This window comes from Podarcis melisellensis (assembly GCF_964234715.1).
Source record: "Podarcis melisellensis genome assembly, chromosome: 10".
NCBI lineage: Eukaryota > Metazoa > Chordata > Lepidosauria > Squamata > Lacertidae > Podarcis > Podarcis melisellensis.
Genome location: NC_138542.1, coordinates 5,819,581 through 5,835,467, shown reverse-complemented (window position 1 = coordinate 5,835,467; position 15,887 = coordinate 5,819,581). Strand labels below are relative to the sequence as shown.

The following is a 15,887-nucleotide window of genomic DNA, read 5'->3' as shown; positions in this document are numbered from 1 at the left end:
AGTACTGCTTGATGAAAAAAGAGCAGTAGCCTTCATTACCACAACAACATACTGCCCTCCCTTGTATGCATTCTTTGAAGATGACAAAGGGAGCCACGACTTCACCCAGCAGACCTGCTGCACACACAAGCTAGGGGTGACCATTGGTTTGTGCGCACTGCTGGTTGCTGAACCAACTTAGGACACAGCAGATCCTTGGCCAGGACAACTCCATCCTTCCTGCTTCCCACTGTATCTCAGAAGCATCACGTTTTGAGAGTTTCCTGCTGGTAGTTATAGCTTTCACTTCCCATGCTTTCAGCTTCTGCTGGTGGAGCCCAAAGGAGCCAAGCAGAGCCAGGCATAGAGACAGCACCACTTCACCCTTTCGGTTTGTCAGGGGGTTGTGTTGTTCTGTGGACTTATCCATATGCCCATGTATTTCGTCATAATACCAAGCCCACCAGCGCACACTGGTGCTTACTTGAACTCTGGTCATTTGCATTGCTGCTGCTTACTGGGAGGGGGAGAGAGAGAGGCCAGGTTGGTGCAGTGCAAATGCACCCGCAGGAGCACTGGATTGGCTCTGCTGATGCATGTGCACCCCACCAACCTTGCTGCCTTGCCCTTCCCACTCTCTGTCCTGGTAAGCTGCAGTGACCTGACTAACTGGAGGTCAGGTGAGAAGTGATGCCCTGCCCTGCCATCTGCTACTGATACCATTATGGCATAGAAGTGAAGGGCTACTTTTAAAAGAAATAATTAAAAAAAATTACATACAAGAAGAGGAGGAGTTTGGATTTGATATCCCGCTTTGTCACTACCCGGAGGAGTCTCAAAATGGCTAACATTCTCCTTTCCTTTCCTCCCCCACAACAAACACGCTGCGAGGTGAGTGGGGCTGAGAGACTTCAGAGAAGTGTGACTAGCCCAAGGTCACCCAGCAGCTGCATGTGGAGGAACGGAGACGCGAACCCGGTTCCCCAGATTACGAGTCCACCACTCTTAACCACAACACCACACTAGCTCTCTACAAGTTGACAGTTATAGAACAGGATCCGCCTCTCCCTCTATCCCACCATTACTGTAGGCAGGACAGCCTATATTATTGTGAAAGCCTAAATGACAATTAATGTGAACACGAATCCTCTGGACTTTGATATGTTATTAAGCTTATTAATCTAATGATCTTAAACATGGTTACATGTTTCCACATATATGTTTTGAGATTTATTTTTTTAAGGAACACTTGCTCCTTCCCATAATGGGTATTTATTAGATGAAAAGTCTTTGTCCTTTTAAAGGAGAAAAACAATGCAGAATGGTGATTAGGCACTCATGATTTAGCCGACTCCTGAGCCATGATTAAAAGAAGCACAGTCATAAGGACATGCAATGGACTATAGTTATGTTAGCACAATGAAGGCAGAGAAATACTTGCCAGAGGAATCCATTCGAAAACCAGTCCTGGGCGGCACTTGCTCTGAATAGGAAAATGTGGAATTAAAGGTGAAATAAATTGGTCTAGACATGTAAAAATGCAGTTCTGCTTTTTCTGCTTCAGTATGAAATAGCAAATGCTTTTTATTTATTTAATCTTTGAACAGACTTTTCTCACGGTATTGTGTCTGGTTTTAGCTGAAGCACATCTGTATAGATACATTCGTTGAAAACAGAGCAAATTAAGAAGTAACTTCAATTCAATGATATGTTAGTTGCTTGTTATCAACATGCAGTTGGTAAATAAAGAAATAAAAATAAATAAATACCACACTTTCTTTTCAAATGACAGCCTTCAGCATTAAGTTAAATACGTCAAATGAAACAAGCTCACCCTGCTCAATGTATATGTCAAAGGGTATTTTGGGACATTGATAAGATTTACAATGCAACCGTATACACATCTACTCCTTTTATTTTAGTCAGGCAAATAAAAAGTACAAAGTTGTGTCTATGTTCATTAGGTTTCACAATGTGCAGGCAGTTTATAGCTTGCTTGGTCACAAAAGCAGATGGCAGGAATTAGAAATTCATGCTCTTTTCTACCTCTTCTGCAGAGATGCACAGCATGGATTTCATTTTTTCCAGCTGTGATGGAAGACTGAACACCAAAGACCCCTCCAAACCCTGACAAATAGAACTGACTATAAATTTACAGGAAAACTTGGTTATTAGCTGCCCCAGGGCACAGCCTGATCTCTGGATGATTGAGTAACAGAACAGGCAAGTATAGACTTGTCCTTCTGAACATAAACACAGTCTCTGTGGTTGCCCATACATATGTGGGGATCTCGTCTGGGTTAAGAGGAACAAAAGCCAGGAACAAGCAAGAGCTATGTGCAGAAATGGAGGCACTCTGGCTAGCACAGTTACAGCACAACCAAAACATATGAACACAGACACTTTAATACTTCTGAATCTCATATGTGACAGCCCTCAGTTCAAGTCTGGACAAATCTCCAAATGCTCAAGCAACTGTTGCTGAGGGGCCACATCTAGCCTAGTGTGGAAGAGATAGATCAATTTCTCTTGGGTTTTCAGTTTGACCAAGCCTGGATTTACACTGCAGATTCAGGGCAAAACTAGTCATGATGCTGAATGGAAGAACGTTAGGGATTATTATTATTATTATTATTATTAAAATAGCAGACATATTTTAAGCCACCTTGAACATTGTTTTAATTGTTGGCATAGAAATAAAATGATGATGAAGATGATATCGACATGTGGAGTAGAAAGATATTTTCATCAGGACTGCTATGCACAGAGGAACAGTTTAACCCTTTCATCGGTGGCTGAAATGCCCCCTATTAGTTTTGTTAAAAAATGCTTTACTTGCTTTGGGGGTGATTTTCAATGATATAATCTGGGAAGGGTAATGTTAAATCTTCCCTTTGTGTACTGTACTCCTGATGAAAATTGCCCCTCCCCCAGCTATTTTTTTATTTTTTTAAAAAACTCAGTGATGTCTTCCAGCTTGGCTCTTAAACTGGTCAAGTCTGGTCTTCACTCTCACCAAGGAAACCTGGAAATGGTGCTTCTGTCAGGAAGCTAGGGATTTTAGACAGAGAACCCCCGGCAACCTCAGCATACTACAATTCCCGGCATGCTCTGGGGGAAGCTATAGTACTTAAACTGCTGGAATACTGATGTATGCAGCACAACCCTGTTTCTAGAACTGCTCTTAACCATCAGTGGAGTGAGTGGGTGGGGGCAAGACTCACTGATGCTCCATCTTCACTCTACATTTAAAGCAGTATCATACCTCTTCAAACAGCCATGGCTTCCCCCAAAGTATCCTGGGAACTATATACCCCTATTCCGCTCACAGAGCTAGTTCCAGAGTTATTGTACAGTTGATCCCTCTTCCAAGAAAGCAACTTTTAACATTTGTCCAAAATTAGATGGGCATAATTTGAGTAGGCTGATTGAACGGCAATGTATGGCTTCATGATCATAATGATGTCCTGTCCTGCCCCAAGTGAGGTTGTCTGTAATTTGTGTATTTATTTGCCTTTCTGTTCCCAATCTAGAATTGGTGTGTAGCATATATGCTGGGAACTATCATAGATTTTGGATAAATCAGTGGCTACATATCTGGGGATTTTCTGCAGTTTCAGCTTCAGTGAAATTACATATACCTCTTTTCTATCCCCCCCCCCAAAATCAATTAGTTTGGTGAATAATAATCCTCCAGTAGATCATGTTAGGTATTCAAAATAATTACTTGTGTGTGACAATATATATTTCAATAAAATTATTCATTCCAGCTTTGTTTCCATGGAAAGGAATATATCTAGTGTTGTGGTTCTACAATGCAATGTTTGAATAATTACTATTTAAACTAGAAATCTCTGGCTGCCATCCCCCCCCCCGAGAAAAACATTTCTTATTACCGTATTTTTCGCTCTATAAGACGCACCAGACCATAAGACGCACCTAGTTTTTAGGGGAGGAAAACAAGAAAAAAATATTCTGAATTTCAGAAGCCAGAACAGCAAGAGGGATCGCTGTGCAGCGAAAGCAGCAATCCCTCTTGTTGTTCTGGCTTCTGGGATAGCTGCGCAGCCTGCTTTCGCTCCATAAGACGCACACACATTTCCCCTTACTTTTTAGGAGGGAAAAAGTGAGTCTTATAGAGCAAAAAATACGGTATATTGATTATTGCCTGATATGCATATTTTGTAAACAAACAGAATATGAAATCTGGGAGGGAAATGACTGAATAGTTGTTACAGAGTTGGTCTATTCTGCTCAGCCTTTTTGGAAAACAACAACAACTCCCTATATTATTTCTTTATTTAAAAAAAATAACGAAATCAGGCCACATGATATTATTAGATCCAGCACAACAAGTGCTGAAATGAAGGTTCTTGCTAGTATGAGAAAACTATCAGAGGCCAGATCACATGAAAGTTCAAACCACCATTCAGAAATGGAGCTGATGCACTGTAGGGATGACATATCAAGACTAGAGAAGGCAATCAATGGATTCTACATCCAGAGTAGAAGCAGCTTCCCAGTGGGGTGGAGACACAGCACTAGTTTTTTATATTATTTATTATAGTGTCTTGGCAGTGGCATTGCATTACTTTGACCTCCCTGCTGCTTTGTTCCTCTCCCTCCTATCGGGTGAGCCTCTTCTGATCCATAGGAAGGAACTCTCATGCCTTCCCCTTCTTTCCAGTATCAGTCCAATCTTTGCCACAGGATACTGTCATCCTAGGTACACTTCTACACAGACATACACCGTGAGGATTCACTCCTATGAATGCTACATTGAACACAGTGGGACCTGCAGCTGTAGGACTGTACTTTTAGAAGATAATAAATTATGATGGCTGGTTTATGTTTCATTCCTTCAGTTACACGGTGAAATTCCCATTGCATCGCTTCTCAGATAAAAGCCTTCTAATTGTCTAACTGCAAATGTAACTTGTGCAACTTTTTGTAAATGTGTGCCGGGTTGAAGAGAAGCTGATTGCTACGTCTTTAATACAGCCATCAGTCGCAGAGCTGACACTTTCTATTAGCGTAACTCCTCTGGGGCCGCCTTGCCAGCCAGCAATCAAAACCACTTCTCATCCACAGCACTTTCTCTAATGCTGATATTTTCATAATCTCATCTGGAAATGCTTTTGGATACATTGTCAGCTTCTATAACCAACAAAAACATTTTGCCATGACGAGTAACTCTTTCTGCCAAGATGAGCCGCACGGGGGAAAGTTTAATCTTTGCTGCTTACATTTTCCTCTCCATTTGATGCATATTCTCTGTGATGCCAGGAGGGTTAATTCTTATTTCAAATTCACAAAATGTATGAACTATCACATCTCCTAGATCTGGAGAAAGAAGTGTAAATACGTATTTTGTGTGTATGCATGCAGGAAATGGGACCGATAGCTTATGATCCTTGAAGATACTTTACAGCAGGGATGTGGGACTGAAGGTTTCTGGATCACAACTGTCCCTGACTGTTGGCCATGCCAAATGGGACTGATTGCCACAAGTTCCCTAGCCTATATTTTCCTCAGAATAGTTTGAGAAATATACAATATGTTTTGTATTATCCAACATCTAAATGTGCTTTGAAAAAGTGGGCAGGAAGAAGCTCTAGTTACATTTCCCCCCAGAATGAAGGCAATTTTACTGAATGGCTGACAAAAAAGGCCGCTCTAAACATTAGTTTTTAGCATGTCATTTTGGGGAGGTGGGTGGGAGGCGGATATACACAGATTGAAAAGTTGCCATAGTAGCTCACAGGATGCCCCCCCACCAAGCAAATAATGGTTATTCTGCCAGTGAAAAGTTACATAACATGGGTGCTCTACTTGACACTCACAGCCAAGAAAGAGTTTGTGGCCACTCTAACATGCAGTTGAGGGACCAGAGCCTATATTTAGTCCACTGGAAACAGTAATGTGCGAAATACTAAATTTGGAAACAGAGTTCTGATTCCTCCTCTTGTCAACGGGGGAAAACTATTCCATAGTAACATTCTTCTCCATTCATGGCAGGGTTTCGGTAGGGCTTGCTGAAACCAGGAAGTGTGTGTAACTATGCAAAATTGCAGCTACAGAGATGAGGAGGGAAGAATTTGGCAAGTTTACTAAACTGAGAATATTGCCCATTTGCAGTCTGAACATCTTCTAAACCTTATTTTTAATCAAAGCTCTAACTTCTTTGTCATCACCCTCTCATCACCCTCTTGTAAAAATAAATCTTTGTGTTTTGGACCATTTTAAAAACTGTTTTAGCTGTTTTTAATGGTATGTTTGTAAATCACCTTGAGATATATGTAAAGGGCAACTTGTTAATTATATTGCACACAAATTGCCTACAGCATACCAGACAAAATACATATGATATGTGCTAATTTGATTGTTATGAAGCAGACAATACAATGGGAAACCATGTAGCTGCTTCCTCCATGGGGATCGGAAGGAGAGTGTAGCTTCCACAATAAGGGCAAAAACAACCCCCCCCCCATATATTCCTACAGAGGTTCTGATCTGGTCCTAGGTTCTTAGAAATGCCACGAAGGGGACAAAGCAGGGATTTCACACTTCTTATATTTCAACTGTAGCTAATAATGAGTGTAGTGGGTGCCAGGTGACTTTTGAACCACAGGCTAGGCAGCCACAGTAAATTCTGCCACCACCTTGTGCCTCCACAGACACTGACACTTCTATGAAGTGCACAGGTAAATGTGCATAGGGAATCTATGCACACTTACCTTGGAGTAAGTCTCATTGAACTCAGTGGGGCTTACATGTATAGAATAACTCTGCTTGCTAACTCATAAGTTGTCCTGCCCATCCTTCTGGCTAGAATGGGCTTAGGGAGCACTGTAATGACTTAACATTCTCCTTTATTTAACACTCTCCTTCAAAGAGATATACTACAGATGCTCTTCAGCCAATCTTCCTGATTGCATATATACTTAACTAATTCTCAAATTATCTCCTGCAGCTTTATATCCGAAGGCAGAAAATATGAAGTATGCATTAAAATGCAGGAGCAAGTCATTTACAGAAAAAGCTATTAATAAATCTCAGGCTGTAAATGTTTAGGGTTATTAATTCTGTCCTTTTTCGTACTAGGGAAATCTGCGTATAGGAGATCTCTTTCAAGTAAACTTGAAATGGGTCTTACATCTTTTGCAACCTTGTGTATACTAATCAACACTACAAAGTAAGAAACTCTCTCTGACTGGGTTTTTATAATACCCAGAAGTTCAGGAATATTTGTAGCCTCTTTCATCACACTAACAAGCATTACAAAGATTTGCAATAATCAGCATTTTAGGCTGTATACCTATACCAACTAACCTGGGAATAATTGCTATTGAACTCAGTGGGACTTACTTCTGAGTAGACATATGTAGGGTTATGCTGTTAGAGTGATATTTGTGTGTGTGTGTGTGTGTTTAGTTAAAGCTGAATTTCTCATGGTTCACATTTTAAGTTTCAGCAGCATCTTGTTTTCCTGTTTAATGGCACTTGCATGTCACCCATCAGCCTTGGATTGCAATTTGAAGTGCTTCTGATTGTGTATATGTATTTGTATATACATACATTAAACACAAATTGTAACCTCACAAGCACCGTAACCTCAGAAACACAAAGCTGCCTAATGGTTTTGTGTTATGGAAAACACAAAGGATATTCCATTGTGTACTTCAGAATTTTCTGTGGATTTCTGACAACTTTATACTTCGGTGCATGATTGATGTCTTAATATAGAAAGCTTCAGGGAAACTCTCACTTTAAATCCAGCAGCCAATTTTCAAAGCAGAAAAATAACTGAGGGAAGGAAGGGAGGACTGGTGTAGCATCTCAAGCACGTTTTATGCAAAACCGAATGAAAAATAAAACCACTCTCCCCCAAACCCTCTTTTTCTCATTTAATATCACCTCTAGAATTTCCCTTAGTTTAGCAAGCAATACAGCTCATTTCACTAGAAAGATGCATGTCCTGCTCTCACTGGAAAAAGGTCTTGGAATCTAAGCAATATCAGCATAAAAAATTATGCTAACGATGACCATGGGCTGCTGAACTTATAACATTCTTCCACAGGACTATATGGGTGAGAGGAAATTTCCATTGGCCAACATTCAAGGAAGTAATGCAGCAAGCCTTATAATGACCCTCCCATCTCCTCAGTATAAAGAGCACCTTGGATTGCACCCTAAAAGGAAAATGAAGTTGAGAAAAGGAATGAAAAAGCCTCAGTGCATTCACTCGAGCTCAGGTGCACATTTCAAGAGAATCACTAAAATCAGACTGCACCCAATTGTTGCCCTTCTGCTGGTGCAAAGCCCTTTCTGCTAGCAGAAGGCTGTTTTGAAACTTTGCATAAGAGAGTTGCATGAGAAAAGGGTGCTCCCATCCAAAGTGGAAATTTTGCTGGCGTAAGATGTTATGCAACATATTGGGCTAATTATTCTGCAGATCCCCTGCCAGTCTAATTGCTGCAGCATACCACAGACCGGTTGGGGTTTCAAATTGATGTTGAATGTTCCCAGGGCACTTTTCTGTATTGTCTTGCTCAGGAAGCTAATTACACCCAATAAAACAGGCAATCTAGTTAATATATTAAGACAATATAACGCAGCCACAAGAAATCGAAACAATGCATTGTAGCAATGTGAAGAAGGGCATATGGTGGTGTAGTCTTAAGGGTTGCTTGGCCAATGGAACCCTTGATTAAGGCTTTCTGCAATGTTTGTGTTTGTTCTTAAGGCTTCCTTTATTATTCAAGAACATAAAGCCCTGCTTGATCAGATCCACGGTCCATCTAGTCCAGCATTTTGTTCTCTCAGGGGCTAACTAGATGCCTATGGGGAGCCTGTAAGCAGGACATGAGCACAATAACACACAACATTTTGATTTTTTTGTGCTAAACAGTTTGCTTCAAAACCATCTACGGCCATAGTGGGGAATCTGTGGCCCTCCAGATGTTGCTGGACTACAACTCCCACTATCCCTGACCACGCTGGCTGTGGCTGATGGGAGTTGGAGTCCAACACTATAAGGAGGGTCAATGGTCTCCAGAGAGAATTTGCTACTCATTCCTAAAATGAATCTCAATCCACCCAAACAGTCACGTTAGTGTTATGAGCAGACTGACAAGAATTCAGGTGTGTGAATTGCATAAATTTTAACGTAAGAGGTTAAGGTTGTTTCATTTCCAGATGAAGCAAAATTATATTGGTGAGCAGCCTCTGTAAGCTCACCAAAGTGTTGGTACTGGCCTTTAAAGCCCTAAATGGCTTTGGTACTGTAGACCTGAAGGAGCATCTCCATCCCTGGACACAGAGGTCCAGTTCCAAAAGTCTTCTGGCAGTTCCCTCACTGCAAGAACTGAACTTACAGGGAACCAGTGGTGCCCACCCAGTAGAAAGCCCTGCTATCAGATGTCAAACTGATTTGCCCCAGACACTCTGTATGGCTTCCAATATAATAAAAATGCAGCAAACATCAAACATTGAAAACTTCCTGATACCAGGCTGCCTTCAGATGTCTTCAGAAATTTGTGTAGTTGCTTATCTGTTTGACATCTGCTGGGAGGGCGTTCCACAGGGCGGTGGCCACTATTGAGAAGGCCCTCTGCCTGGTTCCCTGTAATTTCACTTCTCTCATTGAGGAAACCACCAAAAGACCCTCGGAACTGGGCCTCAGTTTCCGGGCTAAACGATGGGGGTGCAGATGTTCTTTCAGGTATACAGGAACATTTGGGATCCACTGTAACAGTTTTTAATATAGGCTACAAGGTTCAAAACTTACTTAACTTTAACTTTTGCTTAACTTGAAGGTTTGGAATGACATTTAGGCCAAAATATGAATTAAATATGACCCTTACAAATTACTTGATATCAGGTAATCCTCTGAAAATATATTCTTTGTCCCAGGCTGAAGATTATAATCCAGGGGTCAGCAAACCTCTTCAGCAGGGGGCCGGTCCACTGTCCATCAGAACTTGTGGGGGACAGGACTATATTTTTTTGGGGGGGGCTATGCCCTACAAATAACCCAGAGATACATTTTAAATAAAAGGGCACATTCTACTCATGTAAAGACACGCTGATTCCCGGACCATCCGTGGGCCAGATTTAGAAGGTGATTGGGCTGGACCTACCCATGTTATAATCTCTTCTACTGACTGATGCCTTCTTTAATTCTTCTTTATCTCTCAAGCCTTTTTTTTATTAACCAGATAGAAGTTAATCTTTACTCTGCACTTTTCGACACTGTCTATAGTAGTTTTATTCAAGAGCCTCCCTGCTGAATAACAAGTGCAAGACTCTGTGAAAATATTTCATTTACTGTTGAGCGACTCCCATATGGGGAGCAATTATTGGGAAAAGGACTGCCCTGTCTTTAAAGTGATAGATCAAGTCAAGTATCTTTTAAGCAAAGATGCTGAGTTTCAAAAAGTGCTTGCTAATTACAGGTCCTCCCGTCACTCCTTCTGACAACCATTCCCAGAAGGGAGTTCGCTGGGGAATAACCTTTCAGCACCACATCCACATTCTGCCACTAAAGCAATAGATGTACCAAGGGGAAAAGGCAAGTAAAAAATCAATCCAAGCTTGTTTTCCAAAAATGGGTTTGAATAGGGTCATTACTAATTCCATTCCAGGTTTCTTGGTCCACATTTGTAAACAGGCCCAAATGAAGGTAATTCTGAGAAACACCATGGCTGAAGCCCACAAAGATTACAGCTAATGTATTTACTGTAATGTTGGGAGAATCTCTTGTACAGTAGTATAAAGGTAAAGGGACCCCTGACCATTAGGTCCAGTCATGGCCGACTCTGGGGTTGCGGCGCTCATCTCGCTTTACTGGCCGAGGGAGCTGGTATACAGCTTCCGGGTCATGTGGCCAGCATGACTAAGCCGCTTCTGGCGAACCAGAGCAGTGCACGAAAACACCGTTTACCTTCCTGCTGGAGCGGTACCTATTATCTACTTGCAAACAGATAGGTTAGCAGGAGCAGGGACTGAGCAACGGGAGCTCACCCCATTGCAGGGATTCGAACCGCCGACCTTCTGATCGGCAAGTCCTAGGCTCTGTGGTTTAACCCACAGCGCCACCCGTGTCCCGTACAGTAGTGTAGTGTTGTGTAATGCAGTGTCTGAGGAAGCTGTGCGCTTCCTCATAGGAGGCAAACACCAGGAGCCTTAAGTATGAACAAGACTATGAGTACATTCAGGCATAACACTAAGCCACAGTTTAGCACTATGTCCAAATAACACTCTGCCTGTCTCTCTCTCACACACACACATAAAGGAGTGAGAATATGACTTCCTATTCTAGCAGAAAGCTCTTTGCATGCATGGGCCTCTCTTTTGCACCCACAAAGCTCCTCAATCCACAAGAACTTCCTCATTTGCTCATTTCTTTCATCCTGACTCAGACATTGTTTCATCTAATTTGGTCCTGGAAGACCAGCAGCTATAAATATGACACCCTACTGTAAGATGCCGGAAGACACTTTATAATATCCATAAAAACGTGCAGGTCTTATTTTCAATACAGCGTTCTGAGAGGACTGCAAATACACCAGGGAAAATAGATGTAAGTTTTCAAGCACTTTCATTGTGAACTATAACAAAGGTTGCATTGTAAAAATAACTTGACATTCATTGTTCTGCATTATTGGGCGGGAGAGTCAGAGCAGGTAACCTAAACAAAATGCCAATTTACACGCAAGCAAATGATTACAGGCACCAACCAAAAGCAGTTATGGCTTTTGCAAAGCTCCCATCTATTTATATTGCAATTAATCAGTAGAGAAATAGATGGAACACACTCTCAAATGGAGGCAAATTTAGGATAAATGTATGAAGGCACTCGTGGCAGTGGTTTGTTTTTTTTGTAACATCTACACTAATTGGCTTTATTATTCGGTTTGCTTTGAGTTATGGCAAGCGGTGCCACTGTGCCAGCTTTGGAACGTGTATAAGGCAATGTTTAAAGTTTCCGAGTGCTCTGCGGAGGGGGACCATATTTGTCACTTACGCCTACTTTCATAAATAGCTCGTGATTTCTCATACAGCTCATATGGGTCAGGTTTCCTTGGGTCAAAGGCCTCTGTTGAATCAGGAAAAGAACTCCTGTGAAGGGCAGGCGGAAAGGGGATGTTCTGTGGGATAGCTGGAGCAGATAAACTTGTCTGTGGACTGCCTTGATTCTCCCATCGTTCCATCATCTATAATAAATAACAGACAGCAGAAAACAAAGCTTTAGACTGAACACCTGCAGGCGAGGGCGACGTCTTGTTTATACAAAACTGTACAATGCCCACGCGGTTCATAGCTTGCATTCTGTACCTACTCAGAAATCAGCCCCATTGGGTTTCACGGGCTGACGCTCAAGTACATATGTATAGGTTTGCAGCCTTGAGCATTTTATCAATAATGGATGTGATTATTACAAGCTAAAGCACGGTTTGTATTTTATCTTTGTCCTGTGGTCTCAGTCAGCAATACCACAGCCATCAGCACTTTTTTAAAAGAAGCGTGTTTTGCATCAGTGGGGATTTGGGCGGTGATTTGCTGAGGAATTTCAAGAGTCTCCAGAAGCAGGAATTGATGTAGTTGCAGAGTACATGGCATCTAGTACTATGTAAAACAGGGGTGGGGAAGCTTTTCCATCATGAGGGCCACATTCCTCAGTGAAGAATATAAATAATTTTACTCCTTTTGCCATTTCTGTTAGTCCCTTCGAGAGAAATACAACAGAAATATGTTGCATTCACCATGTGAAAAGTAGCTAGACTATTGACTGTTGAATATTCTATAGGAGGCCTGTGCTTAGTTGACACATAAGAAATGCTTGAAGGTCTTTGTCAACAAGTTGAAGACAGGGATGAAACCACTGCCAGCTGATAGGCTTTTATTTCTCATTCTCTCTCTCGTTCTGCTTCCCTTTTCCCAATAGTGGCCAGTCTGGTGGGGCAGAGCCACAAACTGCCCTCCTGACACCGCCATTGCTGCTATTTGGCCTCTGGCTGGCCTTAGCCCATGTCTGTTGCCTGGCCTTCAGAAGGTTGCCCAAGAGGAGAACATGGCCCTTTGGCTGAAAATGGGGTTTCTGCCCTGAACCTCCTTGGCGCGAGTTTTCCCGCAGGTCTGAAATGTTGTTGCCTAGCTTAGATAACAAATACCTGCCTGCAGCCAGGCCACAAGGCAGCCAGGATCTAATATAATCTACTTACCTTTGGCTAATCCTATTGAGAAATGCTTTGTGAATTATGCTGAACAGACTGGTGGAAGCAAGGAGGATTAGATGTTAGGAAGAAATACTAATTAGCTAGCTGTTTTTGCAGAGAGTTTTGAAGCACAGGAAGCACGGTGGTTCCAGGTCAAAACACAGGAACAAAGGTTACAATATAATCCTAAGAATGCTGTTCTGTAGGTAATCCCCACTAAATTCAAAAAGGCTTACTTCCATGTTGTGACCACTCTGCAAACTTGCTTGAAATGAGGACGGTATAAAATCCTGAAGAGGTAAGATGTGCTGTGTGATCTTAAGCATATGCTTTCAAAAGGAAATAAACTATGGGGTTTATTTCCAGGTGTTTATGGTTAGAAAGGCATTCTGATAAATAACGACATAATACACAATCCAGCTAGAGTAAATAGTATTGTTCTCAATCTTAACTGATGTTAATTTGATGTTCCCACTCAGTAGCTATAATGGGAGGGAAATTTTCAGGGAAATTTTGTGGATGTGTTGGGAAGAGTAACAAGGCTTTGGGTCCTGAATAAACATGGCTGCCGCCAGCAGCATAAGCCTGGGAATCCTCTGTTTTAGAGCTGGGGGAGAGGGCCTCTGGTATCACAGGTGGCATCCCATTCATGGACCTCCCTCTTCACTGAGGGAATGGCACTTGGGCTATAGGACTGCCACTTGAAGCACCCAGTTAATTCTCTCCCACTGAAACTGAATGCACTCAAAAGCAATCACATGTCATAATGCAAAGACTTTGAGAAGAAAACTTACAGGTTTAGGAGTCTTCCATGGTGAAAAGAATCCTAAAGAAAAGAAAAGAAAAGAAAACATCAGTGCATCTTTGTTTTATTTTTATTATGCAGATTGGACTACAATAGACCTCTTTGTTGTTTGTTCAAATGTGTAATTTTTATTAATGTTGATGAGAGCATACAATATTCCCTGACGGGAGATAGGAAGTGCCTAGGAGATTAATCTGAACATCCAAGGTCACCTTAACTTCTATTCAGTGGAGTCAAAAATACATTTGACATTATCTTTAGAAAGAGCATGGTCAGGCACAATTTTCCAAAATTCAATTCACTGCTTGCTCAAGTTGTACTGGGACCTAGAGTGTAGATTTCAAGGTACTCAGCAGAGTACCACTGAACACAGCTGACAACTCAGAATAGCTACAATACTTGACTATAACATAAAACATATTACATTATATTTAATTATGTTATCAAGCAACATTGCCAAATAAATCAAGGAATAAGTCATTTTTTTCTGCATAAATAATCCTGCAATTATTCCCTCTCCTAAGAAACTTGTTATCTTCTTGTGAACACCCTTGTACAAATATGGCTTGTTTATTGGAGAATGGAACATGAAATATATTGATAATTAATATTGATATGAACATATCTAAATGTTTTAGGGAGGTTATAAAAGGAATAAAGAAAAGACCTCTTGTTGTTTACTTCGGTAACAGAACACAATGAAAAGAATTGCTTTATATGTGGCTTCTATGTTAAAAACAAGTTTCAGGAAGTAAGTACATGAAAAGTGGAAGGCTTTTTTCATGGGAAAGTGTCTGACTTTACGCATACTTATTTTTGAAGGTCCAGAAACATTTGTCCAAAGACTGTGGACTCAGCTATACGGCTGCAAATAAAACGTTTTAAGGGTGTTTAAAGTGCAATATACAATGTGACACTAGATGACGATGGTGAGCCTTATGGAAAATTCAATGTATTTTTTAAAACGCTTTTTAAAAAAGAAGCATTTTCAGAATGTTTTTTTAATATAGGTATAGATTCCACCTAAGTTCCCTCCTCCCCTTTTCAGGATTTATGTTACTAGAAAACAATGCCTTTATAAATTTAATTCTTTCTAGTATGTTATGGGAACTATGACTTGGACTGGAAGTTTTGCTCCATTCACAGACAGTGTGCTCGTTCATGGAAGGAGAATTAAGTTCACCTAGGGGACCCTTCTGTGAGCACGAGAAGTCTCTGTAAGCGTGGTGTTGGGGATTTGTGTAGGAAAGCACCTTCTGTTCACAGAATGAAAAGTTAGGATCCAAGCCTCTGCTGTGATATTTAATCAATACACTGAAGATGTCTACACTTGATCTAAATGTTAAGAGTAAGAAGTTGGGCCTTGAAGCAAAACGGGACAATGTGGAATCCTTCTACTGATGGTTCCCCTGACTTCACTCCATGCCCACCCATCCAGCAGTCCGCCAGCATTCCACACTCACTGAGAATGTGCAGTTCTTACTGGGCTATTTTGAGTCCCCTGCCTATTTTGGGTTTTCGCTCCATTATGGATTGCTGGTGTGTGTGTGTGTGTTTGTGTGTGTGTGTGTGTGTGTGTATGTGTAGACTCACAGCTACATTAAAATCTGTGACTTTTCCACCGATATTTATGACCAGCCATTTCTACCACCCATAGTGACATTTTAAAATAGTTTCCCAGTGTGAGCCAGGAAATGACCTATCTAGACAATTAAATGTTTCTTTCTACTGTTTTTCTACCTATACTTCATCCCCCCTCCCTCCTCAGTCACTCAATATTCAATGTCACTGAGTATTTCTGGGACTGTTCAGCTATTTTCCCTTCCTTCTTAGGCTTTTTTTGGGGGGCGGTACCTGATATTTCCTTTTTTGCGTGTTGGTGG

General features: G+C 41.3%; 1 protein-coding gene and 1 long non-coding RNA gene across 18 annotated transcripts in view; one reads left to right on the top strand and one right to left on the bottom strand.

The window, feature by feature from the left end:
* MAGI2 (membrane associated guanylate kinase, WW and PDZ domain containing 2) overlaps positions 1–15,887 on the bottom strand; it is a 598,965-nt gene that overhangs the window by 76,612 nt on the left and 506,466 nt on the right. For 14 of the 17 annotated variants that reach the window (XM_081927615.1, XM_081927614.1, XM_081927613.1 and 11 more), the window contains 2 exons: positions 13,994–14,025; positions 12,008–12,197 (listed from right to left, as the gene is read on the bottom strand). In XM_081927615.1, coding sequence (XP_081783741.1) covers positions 12,008–12,197; positions 13,994–14,025 — 222 coding nt within the window. Of the gene's footprint in view, positions 1–1,420; positions 1,463–12,007; positions 12,198–13,993; positions 14,026–15,887 lie in introns of all 17 variants that reach the window. The other 3 variants (XM_081927616.1, XM_081927617.1, XM_081927619.1) reach the window with 2 other exon arrangements.
* The window catches only part of LOC309379087, a 74,589-nt gene that overhangs the window by 57,261 nt on the left and 1,441 nt on the right, over positions 1–15,887 (top strand). The gene's annotated exons all lie outside the window — the stretch shown is intronic.